Below are 12,543 nucleotides of genomic sequence, written 5' to 3'. Positions count from 1 at the left end.
TGTCAGTGCTGTTCAACCCTGATGTCATATGGGTTGGCTGCCCCACTGGAGAAGATTTTAATGGTGTCTCTTCTATTTAAACAATAAATAATTTTCTGGTAGATTATATCTTTGAGTCCTGCCTTTATTGTCAGAAAATAATAGTAATGAAAGTACTAGGACGTTTAAGTTTGTTGTTTTGCAAAGTAAGGGAAAAAACCCTCTTAAGTCATGTTCATTTACTGATGTTTTTTGCTGTGGATAATTTTCTTTATGGTCGTGCTAAAGAGGCAGCCTTGTGCTAAGAGCTGTGGGAGTAGAGAGTTGAAAGCAAGAACAGTGGGTGTGAGGGGTTGAGGAGAACTGAAGTGAAAGGGGGGAGAGAGAGAGAGAAGCACACTGTGGAATGAAGGTACTGGTGGGAATAAGTGTGATACTCCACCTGTTTGTGCAGAAAAGCCAAGCTGGTGTAACAATTGAATGAATGTTCATAGGTTATTTGATTTCTGCTTGTCCTGTCTCCAGGCTGTCTTCATTCCTTTCCCTGTGTCCCAGGGCTGTAAAGAGTGGAGTCTGTTGTACTTCAGGAGTTGGATGGCGATTAGCCAGTGCAGTCTCAGATCTGAGGGAACAGGTGGCCTCCAACTGAGTCCTGTTTTATTTTGAAGTATTTATCATAAAAAAAGATGCAAGCTTATGTTCTATTTTAGGCAAATAATTTTGTATTTTTCCTCCTCTTTCATCATGCCAAAGGGCGACCAGAAGTACCACAGCAGCCGTTGCCACCGAGGCCACCCATGCAGCCCCAGCCTGGCATATCCCTGCTGCCATCACGGCCCAGGATACAGCCCCCACGACAGAGGATCCCCCTCCTCCCACCACAGCTGAGACCTCCTCCACGCCCAGCTCTGCCAGGGTCAGCAGTTGTGCCACTTCTGCCTGGAACAACCGGCATCATCTTGGAGACTGGGGAGGCAGGACCTCCTGGCACGGTTTTAATGTCTGGGAGAGGGCGTCTTAGAAGTGTGGATGGCCAGGCTGGCCAGAGTACCATGCCCATTGCTGAGGGGTATGCTGGAGCACCAGGTGAGACAACCAGGCTGGTAGTGCATCACTCCTGAGTGCAATGGACGTGTCAGGTCTTGCTGGAGAGCTGACACTGAGACCTGCTGTGCTTTACCAGCCCCCTTTTGGCCTTTTGTGGACACCCACTGAGGCTGTTGCTGTTGGGAATGGGTTTACAGCAGAGATGATTTGTGAATGGGCCTCTGCAGCCTCCAGCTGGCTGCAGAAGTAGGGAAAGCACATCCAGTGCCAGTTTTACTGCCTTTCCAAGGATGCACAAAGCATGAGGTCAACAGAGATGATGTAAAATCACTGGTAACTACAGCAGTCTTTGTCACTATGGAAACTGAATTATTTTCTTTCTTTCCATAATGCTTGCAGTAGATTTAGTATATTGGAGTAATAAGTTGGTTCTCTTTGCCGTGACCACTCCAGTTTAACAATAATTGAGCATTTCATAGGAGACACTATTCAACAGCTGTTTTGGTAGCTTGCTTTTCAGTAACCAGGGATGCTTTTTAGTGATATCGCAGTGATATTTGGTCATAATTTACTCTGCTGTGTACTGAGTCACACATACCACTTTTCCTTTGTAGGATATCCAAAGTCATCTCATCCTACCACGGAATCACAAGGTAAGGCAGTTGTTTCCTAGAAATTTTTCACATGGGTTCTTAACATTTATTTCAATCCCTGGATGGTCAGGGCTGAGAGAAAAAAACATGTGTTAATTTTTAGTATTTAAGTTTAGCATTGAGGAAAATTGGATTGATTTTTGCTAGACCTAAGCAAAATAAAACCTGTATCTTTTGAAAATATAGAGGTGGGGAGAGGAGTTAGGTTTTGAAAAATCATTTCAGGTTCTTGCTACTGATTTCACTGTGTGTTTTTTAAATAAGAGAGTTTGTATTTTCTAACTAATTTCACTATGCACCTTTCTGTTTGCTTTCTAAATGAGAAAATAAATAGATATTTATGATGGTTTTACTATTTTTTTAATAAAACATGAATAAGGCCAAGACTAAGATCTTGAGTAACTGCTGGCATCTTACTCTAGTGCATGGGGTTGTTCTTCTACTGGGAGAGTTTCTGGCTTCATTCTAGTCACCAAGGCTGGAGTTCCTGACTTCAGTAAAAGCAGAAGTGCTGCCAATGACAGCCACTGATTACAATGATTCAAAATGCAGTTTTCTGGGTTTGCTGGGGTGCATTTTTTTATAATTGTTAATATCACTATTTATGAATTTGTATGATGAACAGGCATAAAATTTATGTGGGACATGCTGGTTGGCCTAGATAAATATGTTGATTGGGTGCTGCCAGCCCTGCAGCCTCATACTCAAGATATTATCAAACCCTGGAGAATGGTATCCTTGATCAAAGTATTTCCACATCCTCTTCAAAAAAAGTTATTTAATTTAAATTTGTTTGTGGAAATATGGGTGATAGATGGAAGTAAAACATTAAGGCTTTATGGAATTCAAAAACCTACTGCCCCAGGATTTAGTTTGATGGTCATAACAAAATCACAAATACACTTCATGAAGAATGGTCTGGGGACTGACAAAAAAAGAATTGTAAAGAGTTCATGCTCTCATAGTGATATTCGTACCTGCTACTTAAAATTCCATCATAGCCTTAAAGCAATCTTTTTGCATTTGAGGATTGTAGTGGTAAGAACAGGCAGCAATAGATGAGGTTTCTGGAAGAGGATAAGAAGTAAAGAAACAGTCGTTTATCTTGATGCCAGCAAAACCAATATAGATGTCTAGATTTCTGTGATAAATGGATTTCCTGGGGGTTTTCTTCCCATAGCAATTTATAGATAGCAGTATTTTAATAAGTTTATGCTAAAACTGTGTGAAACAGTAGGTGGATGTTAGAAGTGTTGAAAAGGTGGGGCAAGGCGGGAGTGCACCCATCTGCTGTTTGGTGGAACATGTTGGTGGAACAGTTACCACCCTGGGGTCCAGAGGGAGGTAGGCTTGACCAGAGAGTTCATTTTCCTGATCCATGCCACTGAACAGCTATCTAAATACAAGATAATCCTGCTGACGTCCTTAAAATTCCCACAGTGTGCCTTGCAGACCTCAGCGGGAGAGAGTCAGAAAAGAGAGAGATAAAAAAGCTGTTCAGACTGTTGTGGAGTTGGAGCATTTACATCCAATGTCTCTAATCAGGACTGCTGGATTGATGGGCTGAGGACAATTGGATGAGGTTCAACATGACCAAGTAGCAGGTCCTGCACTTCGGCCACAACAACCTGCTGCAGTCTCGGGGCAGAGTGGCTGGGAAGCTGCCCAGAGGAAAAGGACCTGAGGGTGCTGGTCAACAGTGGCTGAACATGAGGCAGCATGTGCCCAGGGGGCCAAGAAGGCCATTGGCATCCTGGCCTCTATCACAAATAGTGTGGCCAGCAGGACCAAGGAAGTGATTCTTCCCCTGTATTTGGCACTGGGAGGCCACACCTCAAGTGATGTGTCCAGTTCTGGGCCCCTCAACCCAGGAAGGACATTGAGGTGCTGGAGTGTGTCCAGAGAAGGGCAGTGAAGATGGTGAAGAGTCTTGAGCGCAGGTCCTGTGTAGAGCAGCTGAGGGGGCTGGGGGTGTTTAACCTGGAGAAAAAGAGGCTCAGGGGTGACCTTATCACTCTCTACAGCCACCTGAAAGGAGGGTGTAGCCAGCTGGGGTCGGCCTCTTCTCCCAGACAACAAGTGATAGGGCAAGAGGACATGGTCTTAAGCTGTACCAGGGAAGGTTTAGGCTAGACATGAAGAGAAAGGGTGTAATGGACTTGGAATGGACTACCCAAGGAGATGTTTAAGGAATGACAGGATGTGGCACTCAGTGCCACGGTTGACATGGTGGTGTTCAGTCATACGTAGGACTCGATGATCTGAGGTCTTTTCCAGTCTAATTGAGTCTGTGATTCTAATTGTCAGTGTTTGATGAAGAGAGAGCATTCTAGGACAGAATTCAGCAGTTAATAGTGCTGTGGAAATTAACAGCTGGAGAAGGGAAGATTTTTGGCTTATTGGAGGAGGAACTTACTGTGTAAACAAGGCATCAAGGAATCCTTACTGTCTCATTAGCTCTGGACAGCCATTTGTGATGTCTTTGGCAGTCTTCACCCAGTACATTTTGTATACTTAAATTCAAATCTGAAAGATGACCAGACCTTCTTGTACTATAATTCCTAATGTAAGAAGCTTGTACTATTAAAATGGCCTTCTGAGTACTCACTTTCATTTCTGAATGTGTTTCTGAATAGCTTCTGTTACATAAAAGCACTGCTCAAGAAGAAGTTGAGGGCTACAATGCTCCAATTCTGTCTCCTGGGACTAAAGTAGCCCACTTTCATGCTTTTCTTGAATGCTGAGGCATGATTTGCATATTTTCAGTACCAGAGAATTTATTTTTTTTTCAGATTCTTTAGCTATGTATAAGAAACATTAGGTAAGTGCTGGAGCAATATTCTCTTGCTGCAGTGTGAAAGGATGGAATTGTAAGAACAGACAGATGTTACTAACAGACTCAGCAGGAAAGTATGTGTGTCTTCATAACACACTGAGATATCATCCACATCAGAATCACTGTGACTTAGCAGAGCAGCTTCATTGAGCACTGGCTCGTGGAAATTAGTGTTGTGCTGCATGGCCAAGCCATAGGCAGAGGAATGTTTCTGAAAATGAGATGTTAAGGTCAAATTGGAGAATTTAAAAAAAAAACATAGGCAGGGAAGTGACAAATTGCTTGAATTTTTGTCCCCTTTGCTCTAACTGAAATTACACACTTTGCCCCCATTTAGCTTTAGAAGTATTGACCATTTGTGAGAGGAAATCTGACAAATCCTCCTTAGTCCTGCGGTATCCAAGAGAATCATAAGTGCGTACTGACAAATGAATTATGTACTTAGTCTCTCTTCTGTGTCAGTTCTTAAAGAATCCTCATTCCCGTTGCTGAGCAGTTGTCCACAGCACCTTCACATTGTTAGTTTTTTCTTCTTTCATCTTGATAGCAAATGCCTATGCTGTGTGCTGTTTTGTTTTGCTTAATGATCTTTTTTTCTTTTCTTTCCTTCTGGCCCTTGGGCTCTGTGGGAGGCATGAACTGTTCTTGGAACCAGGAACACAACTAGCAGATGGGTGGAAGTAGATGTAACCTAACAAGGGCCACCCATGCATCTTCTGTGGTTTTTTGACTCCCCAGAACACACGTAGGATAGTGTAGTTTGCCAAGAACAGACTTACCTGCTCCTGTTTACCTGTGTATATATTATCAAGTGAAACCTTCTTGAATGCACCTGAAGTCAAAAGAGCTTTTTCCTTCCCCAAAAGGGGGAGTAAAACTGTGGTTGAAACTTCTGTAAAGCATTTTGTCTGATTAGCAGTTTCTTCATCAGAGCTGTGCCTATGGTTCACAGCTTTAAAATGCTTTAATTTTTTTTTTTTCTGATGTTTATACTTCCACAATATTGACTGCTTAAGTGAAAGTAAGTGTCCAAGCCTGGACCTTCCTTCAAGAAGCTGAACTTTGATCTTTGCATGAAGAAAAGTGTTTGTAAGAGGGGACATGTAAGAGAAGGTAGCAGCCCTCTGTGAAGTTTTGAAAAAGCACTGCTGAGGTGTTGGTAGGAATTGTGAAGTCTTTAAACCAGCACAACTCCATCTAGAAGGTGGGAAGAGGGGAGGAGAGAACAGACACACTGCATCATTACTGTGTCTCCTTATATCACCCCCTGAACTGATCTACAGGATATTTAGACAGGTTTAAGATTTCTCCTTTGAATAGATACATATGGTGTGTTAAACTCAGCTGCAGATCTGAAGCAATTTCATGAGCTTAGCAACAAATAGTTAGTTCTAATAACTATTCTAGCAGTTACTGAAGGAAAATCTTGAAGGAAGCTGTGGAGAGCCAGGGCAGGAGTCATTCCTTTATTCAGATGACACCAACCCAAATGTAACTGTTGCTGTTCCAAAGCTGGCAGTGTTTCTAGACAGGCAGCACATGGTTTGTTCCATTTTGCAGGGAAAAAAAACTTTTGAGTGAGCCAACAATTTGAGTTGTGTTTTCAGTTCATTTCAGTCTCAAGGTAAGCTGAGAGTAGTTTCTGTGTAAGTAGCATTGTGTTAAGGTGGTGGAGCTTTACAGAAGCTGTTTAAGTAACTAGGCTTCCTGCAATTAATTTTGGTCCTTTCTAATAACCTCATCTTAGCTTGCAGGAGCACCTGCAGGCACACTGGCAGGTAGGACTAATGAAAAAGGGCTTCTGTCTATCTTCTGAGCTTGAGACAAAATGTTGAATAAGAAGATTTCCAAAGGTACATGAGGCAGCTGGTTACCAGCCCCTGAGGGAAATCAATGTAGTTATCTGCCAATTCTGAAGTTGCAGGCATGTCTTCCCCTTTGCCTTCTCCTCCCCACTTCCCCAGGCTGAGTTATTCAGAAAAGCAGTGGATAGCAGAACATTTGTATATCCACATTTTAGATGGAGTTATGTGACTTTTTAAGCTTCCGTTTTTAAGAAATATCCTCTGAATTAGGTTGGATTTTAGGAAAAGTGTTTTTACGCAGAGGATGGTCAGGTACTGCAAGTGCCAGGGAAGTGGTCACAGCACCTGCCTGATAGAGTTCAAGAAGAGTTTGGACAATGCTCTCAGGCACAAGGTGTGATTGTTGGAGTGTCCTTTGCAGGGCCAGGAGTTGGACTTAAATGGTCCTTGTGGGTCTCTTTCAATTCAGGATTTTATGAATTTAGCATTTGTTGCTGATCGACATCTCTGATTCAGAGAGAGAGGGCAAACATTAATTTTAAGGAAGGTACGGAAGGAGCAGGGTGAAACAGCAGCTCTGGACAACTTTAGGGCATTTGTTGTTTAGCTGCTTGCCCAGACAAAGCAGCAAGAATTGACTACTTATAGCAATGTGTACTGCTTTAAGGAAAATGTTTAAAGGGAAGGTATTTGGAATGGGATTAATAAGTGGCTGAGCACTGAACACTTGATATTAAGTCAGTTTGTTAAAAGTTAAAATTGTCATAATTGTCCAAATTATAATTCATCCAACTCAGTCTAACAGCAGTGCTCATCTAGCAGCTGGATAGCCACTCTAACATACTTGCCTGTTTGATCTGCTGAGAAAAGAAGAAAAAAGTGTACAGTGAAAAGTCCCCCAAAAGAGAAGTGCTGGAGAGAGACAAAAGGTTCTCTTTGCATTAATATGGAAATGTTATATGTTCTTATAGTCATTTTCACTAGACTTTGGCAGAGAAAGTGGGAGACCTAAGTTGTGCACAGCTTCTCAATATGACAAGGAAAGCATTTCTATGGCCATTGTGATAGTGATGAAGAATGGACGTGTTGAAAGGCTGCCTCTGTCCTAAGAAGGTCTTGGGCAGAAGCATTGTTGAATTGAAGGATAGTAGGATTTCCACTGCCAGCATTTACTAATTATTTCCTTAAAAGGGAAAACAAAACCCAAAAGGAACCTGTGGCCAAGGTAGGAACTTCGGTGCTCAGTAATTTTTATGGTGAGATGCCTGGGCCAGCAGTACATATTCTGCTACTTCTGTCATCCTGTAATTGGCAGAATTAGTCCAAGTGGAGTATGTGAAGGAACAGACAGAGGATTATAAGGCATCATAGGGAAAAGGCTGTGTTATCATCCTGATGTGACTCTGATTCATGTTGTTACCCATTTCAGGACCTGCCACTGCTGCTGTGCCCTCTCTGGTGTCATTTTCTGCTGGGCTCACACAGAAGCCTTTCTCCAGCGATGTTGGTGTGGTTCACTTCAACAAAGTGCTTGTGAATGATGGGGACTATTATAACCCCAATACAGGTAACAGCCAAGGAATGCACCCACAGACATGCTGGACAGGCAGGAGCATGGGTGACCAGCATTCCATGTTACCTCAGGCCTTGCTGGTACATTGAACAAACCAAGTCCATCTAAACTAGGCACACGGGGGTAAAAGCTTCCTGTGGGTGTGCACAGGCATGCACTTTCATGGCTGGTTTTCCATGACTGCCCAGTACTGCTGAGACCCAGCTCACCTCTACATCTGCCCTGCCAGCACAGCTGGTTGTGCTCCTCAGCCCACCTGAGGCTAGCTGAGCCCAGGTAGCAGAGGTGAGGTTCTTACTCATCCACAGAGAGGGAGGGGAGGAGAGTTCTCATATTGCCTCCCCAGGGTCCCAACTGGGCATGCCTCCTTCTCAAGCACAGTGCTAGGTGTGCCTTCGTCTCCATGACTCCAATCAGTCGGTCACCTGCCCAGGCTGACCTTGTTGCCTTACAAAGGAGGGGGTGACCCACATGGCTTTATGTTTGTCATTGTGCTTAGGGCAGTCAGGTGTCCCCATTTTGGGTGGCTGAGGTCAGTCCAGGCTGTCTCTCTTCTGCAGGCATTTTCACATCGCCGTATGAAGGGCGCTACCTGATCACCGCCGTGCTGGCCCCGGAGAGGGACGAGTACGTGGAAGCGGTGCTGTCCGTCTCCAACGCGAGCGTGGCTCAGCTCCACACTGCTGGCTACAGAAGGGAACTGCTGGAGTATCACAAACCCTACTCGGGGAAACAGACCTGTGGTGGTCCTGGGACGTTCCACCTTGTTCTTCACCTCAAAGCAGGAGACGAAGTAAACGTTGTTGTAACAGGAGGCAAATTGGCCTACACAGACTCTGACGAAATGTACTCCACGTTTAGTGGAGTTCTCCTTTATCCTTCCATTTCTCATGTTTAGGTTTGAACCTTGAACAGGGGAGAAGGGTAAGATATTCAGAAGAAATTAAGTGTAATAAAATTCAAAGCTTTAATATATTCAGTTTATATATTTGATTTCAGTGATGGGTTTATAGTCTATATGGAAACATTTTCCTTGTCCCTTGTTTCCAGAGGTAGCTACAAAAGACACATTTCTGTAGCTAAATGAACTCCTTCCCAAGCTGTTTACCTGTAAAAGCAGAACAACAGTTTAAACAACATGTTCTCAATAGATATATCTCCATTGTGCTCCTGCCATTCCCTAAGCAATTGCCTTTGCAATTTTCTCCCTAGGTTTTCAAATTGTCCCTAGTGTATCAAAGTTTACATCTTTGCTCAAGTTTACAGTTGTGGTCAGCTATTTTCATGTTTTCAGTAAAGCAGAGCCAAGAAAGTGAAATTGTAGTGAATATGGTTGATGAATTTTTACTCCTTGTACTATTTTAGTAATGTGGGTCGGCATAATCAATTCATTCAGTGCAATTGCAAACCGTGGTTGTACAAAGCAAAATGATATTAATCTGCATCAGTTTTCACTTTTGCCTTTAAGGGCCAAAAGTGCTGGGAGACAAGGTGAGTGACTCAGGTGGAAGCAGCAGTGCAGGAAGAAACTTGCCTCAGCTTTCCACGGGGAAGATGTGAATGCAAGGTGAAGTTGCTACTACTGAAGGATTTAGAACAGTTATTGTCTATTTATGGAGTAAAAAGATGATTGGCTATTCATGACACTCTTGAGATTAAAGCTTGCTGCTGGAAGTTAATAAAACAGGTCAGAAAAATCAGAATCAACTTTGCTTAGCTACAAAAATGGTGATTTTGAAAAGTTTAAAAAATTTTACAGGGTTTGTTTCTGGCAGTGCAGCAGTATTTGCCATTAGAAGGGAAATTTTTGCATTGTAGAAGACAAATCAGAGAAAAAAGAAATAAAAATGTTATTAGTCAATACTGTCAAATGCACAAACCAACCCTCTGCCAGAGTCATTGTGACAGACTCCTGCATTGGTGCTTTTGGGGGAGCTTTAACACCCAGCATCTGTTTATATGGATAAAGCAGCCTTCTTAGCTTAAACAGACAACACATTTGAGGCAGCAGTATTTTATTTTGCACACTAGCCACTTCTCAGTGGAGGTAATAAAAATGATGCTTTGGTTCTTAGGAGTTAGCATTTTGATCCAGCCATGTTTAACTGATAGCAGGACTGTATGTTCATTTTTCACATGTACATACATTTGTCACCTGTACATTCTTTAGATCAACTGACCTTTTTAGTAGTCTGTTTGTGCCACATAGAGTAGTATTTATCATCGTGGTTTGTGTAGTGTCTTTTTCCTTATTACAAATGCAGAACAGCTGTTTGTAGCCTCAGAACAAACAATTTTTTTAGGTGAGGGAAGAACTCCCTGCCCTGTAAAGCAGTACATTGTATTTAGCTGAAGCCTTTCCCATCTGAGGAGATCAGATGAAGACTTGTGCTTTTGTAACTTAGTTTTGGAACAGATACTCCCTAATAACTATGTTTCCAGGCAATGAGATGGGGCCTTCCCACAACAAATTACCACATCCTGGAAGCTGAGCTGCTTTAAGAAAAGCAGGAATAAAAACCTTTTCTGTCCACAGAGGACCTCTGAGTCAGTCCTAGTGCAGCTAGGGTTGCACTGGAGCAGTTGTGAGCACAGGAAGGAAACTGTGAGTGGAGTTTTAAAGCACCTGATTTGGGAAGATCTCTTGACACCTGATTTCCAGAAATGACGGTGTTAGAGATAAGCAGAAGCTGGGCCGGCTGTGTTTGTAGGAGGAAGGCTTTTCTGTCTGTTTCTGACAGAGCAGCTGGTAGTCAGTAGCCCAAGATGTGCAGTGAACTTGCACTTCACAGCCTGATCAAAGCCTATGTCTCCTTTCCCTGCCTGTGCTTCTGGACCTGTGCGTTATCATGCAGTCAGCAACTGCACACTTGTTCAAGGAGGGCTTAGCATTCTTTTGTCCTTTCTGTCCCATGCCTTTCTAGGTCTCAGAATGGTAGGGACAGACAGGAAAGGTTGTTTTCTGTGTTTTCAAAAGCCAAGCATATTATATGCTTTTTTTTTTTTTTTCGGTTTAAAAACACGTTTTCTTCTTACTTACAAAAGCCAGAGAAGCACTTTCCTTTCAGGATATTTTTCACTGTCCTCAAGAAAGATGTGTTCTCTAAGAAGCTGGCTCCAGACTATGTATGACTCAAGATTATCGTTGCCTGTTGTAAAAATGACTCATGGAAACAAACAAAATGAGCTGAGTGCTTAGGGAGACCTAGCTGGCAAACACAACCTTATTGTTCCATCTCCCACCAAGTGAGGAATTTTTAGGAATCAGCAGTGCAAGTTTAGTGCTAACAGTTGCAAATCAATTATTTAAATATTAGCAATAATTTAATTATTACCTAACTGCTCTGGGAGATTTCTAAATCCAACCCACAAATCTTCACAAGCCCAGTTCTGCTAATGGGACAGGGCCATCTTCCACCAGAAAGTTTCCCTTTAAACCCAGGATCTGCTGCTGCCTGTGCTGGGACAGTTTAAGCCCTCATAATGCAGCAAAACTGATGCTTGTACACTGCTGTAGGGCATTCCCTAAACTGTGTCACAGCAGGGTGCAATTCCAGCACCTTAGCTTGAGGACACCTTCAGACTTTTCAGGGGCAGCTTCCCATTAATCTCTAGCTGTGTGGTAGGTAAAGCTATGACCTTTTACAAGGAACCTCTAAGATTCCCACCTTTGTTGAGGGAGATTTGACATTTAATTTGCACTTCCTTGGTAGTTGCTGTAATCAGGGTAGGTGGCTTGGTTCTTCCTAATGAGGTTATTTTCCTGGAGCTTACAAGGTGGGATATTCACCCACCTGGGAAGACCACTGGGATGTAGCCATCCATAGGGAAAGGGAAAATGGAACCCGAGTTTCTCTCTGCTCTAGTCAGTGTTTGGATTAAATAATAATGCAAGAGCTGGAAGAGAATTGGGCACAAATGAATTCATTTCTCACTGTAGGTTTCTGATTTCACTGCCACATCCAGGAGAATCCACAAGCTCAAAAAGGAAGCATCTGTTAACTGAGAAAGCCTTTAAAAAAATCCAGTAAGTGGGAACTCTAAGACGGGACTGGTGCCTGTTTCACAGATCACAGTGCTACCTTTTAAACCTGCTTGGTAGGTAGCTTAGTAATGCAGTATATGAGAATTGCAAGACTCTTGGACAATACAGTATCTGTTGGGCCAAGTGCTTTAATCTGACATCAAAAGAGAACGAAACTCAGAAAGAAGAAACTCACCTTCTACCAGGTGAAGCTGTACAGGCAGGTGTGTGTCAGTCCCTCAGACTGGCACCAGGCCCTGTGGCTCCTCAGGGACTGCAAATACCCGAACCAGATGAGTCTCCAGGGCAGCATCACTTGTGAGACAGGTGAGTTCCCAGAGGCAGGGCTTTAGCAGCCAGAACATCTGAAGCCAAGCCAGCATGCTGACAGCCAGAGAGACTCGCCTCTGGCCAAACATGGCAAGTGTATCTTAAAACCTCAATGTGACATATAAATCAGTCATATCCCCAGGAAAGACTGCAGCAAAGCAGGAATGCCAATTTTTACTGCAAAAAGAGTAAAAAAAATTCTACCTCATTATTTTAATTTAAGACCTCTGGAGACAGCAAAGACATTTTTCTACTGTCCACTTTGAGAACACTCAAAGCTATGAGGATTTTCTGTG

The 12,543-nt window shown here is 42.9% G+C and overlaps 1 protein-coding gene across 1 annotated transcript in view; it reads left to right on the top strand.

The window, feature by feature from the left end:
* EMILIN2 (elastin microfibril interfacer 2) overlaps positions 1-8,868 on the top strand; it is a 30,373-nt gene extending 21,505 nt beyond the window's left edge. The window contains exons 5-8 of the mRNA XM_031504014.3: positions 733-1,065; positions 1,641-1,679; positions 7,750-7,887; positions 8,454-8,868. Of these exons, the coding sequence (XP_031359874.1) occupies positions 733-1,065; positions 1,641-1,679; positions 7,750-7,887; positions 8,454-8,791 (848 nt within the window). The 3' untranslated portion in view covers positions 8,792-8,868. The remainder of the gene's footprint in view (positions 1-732; positions 1,066-1,640; positions 1,680-7,749; positions 7,888-8,453) is intronic.
* Positions 8,869-12,543: the final 3,675 nt, after the last annotated feature.

The sequence above is a fragment of the Lonchura striata genome, chromosome 2 (assembly GCF_050655825.1).
Source record: "Lonchura striata isolate lonStrDom1 chromosome 2, ASM5065582v1, whole genome shotgun sequence".
Classification (NCBI taxonomy): Eukaryota; Metazoa; Chordata; class Aves; order Passeriformes; family Estrildidae; genus Lonchura; species Lonchura striata.
Note: the sequence above shows the minus strand (reverse complement) of the source record. Positions and strands in the feature narration are given on the sequence as shown.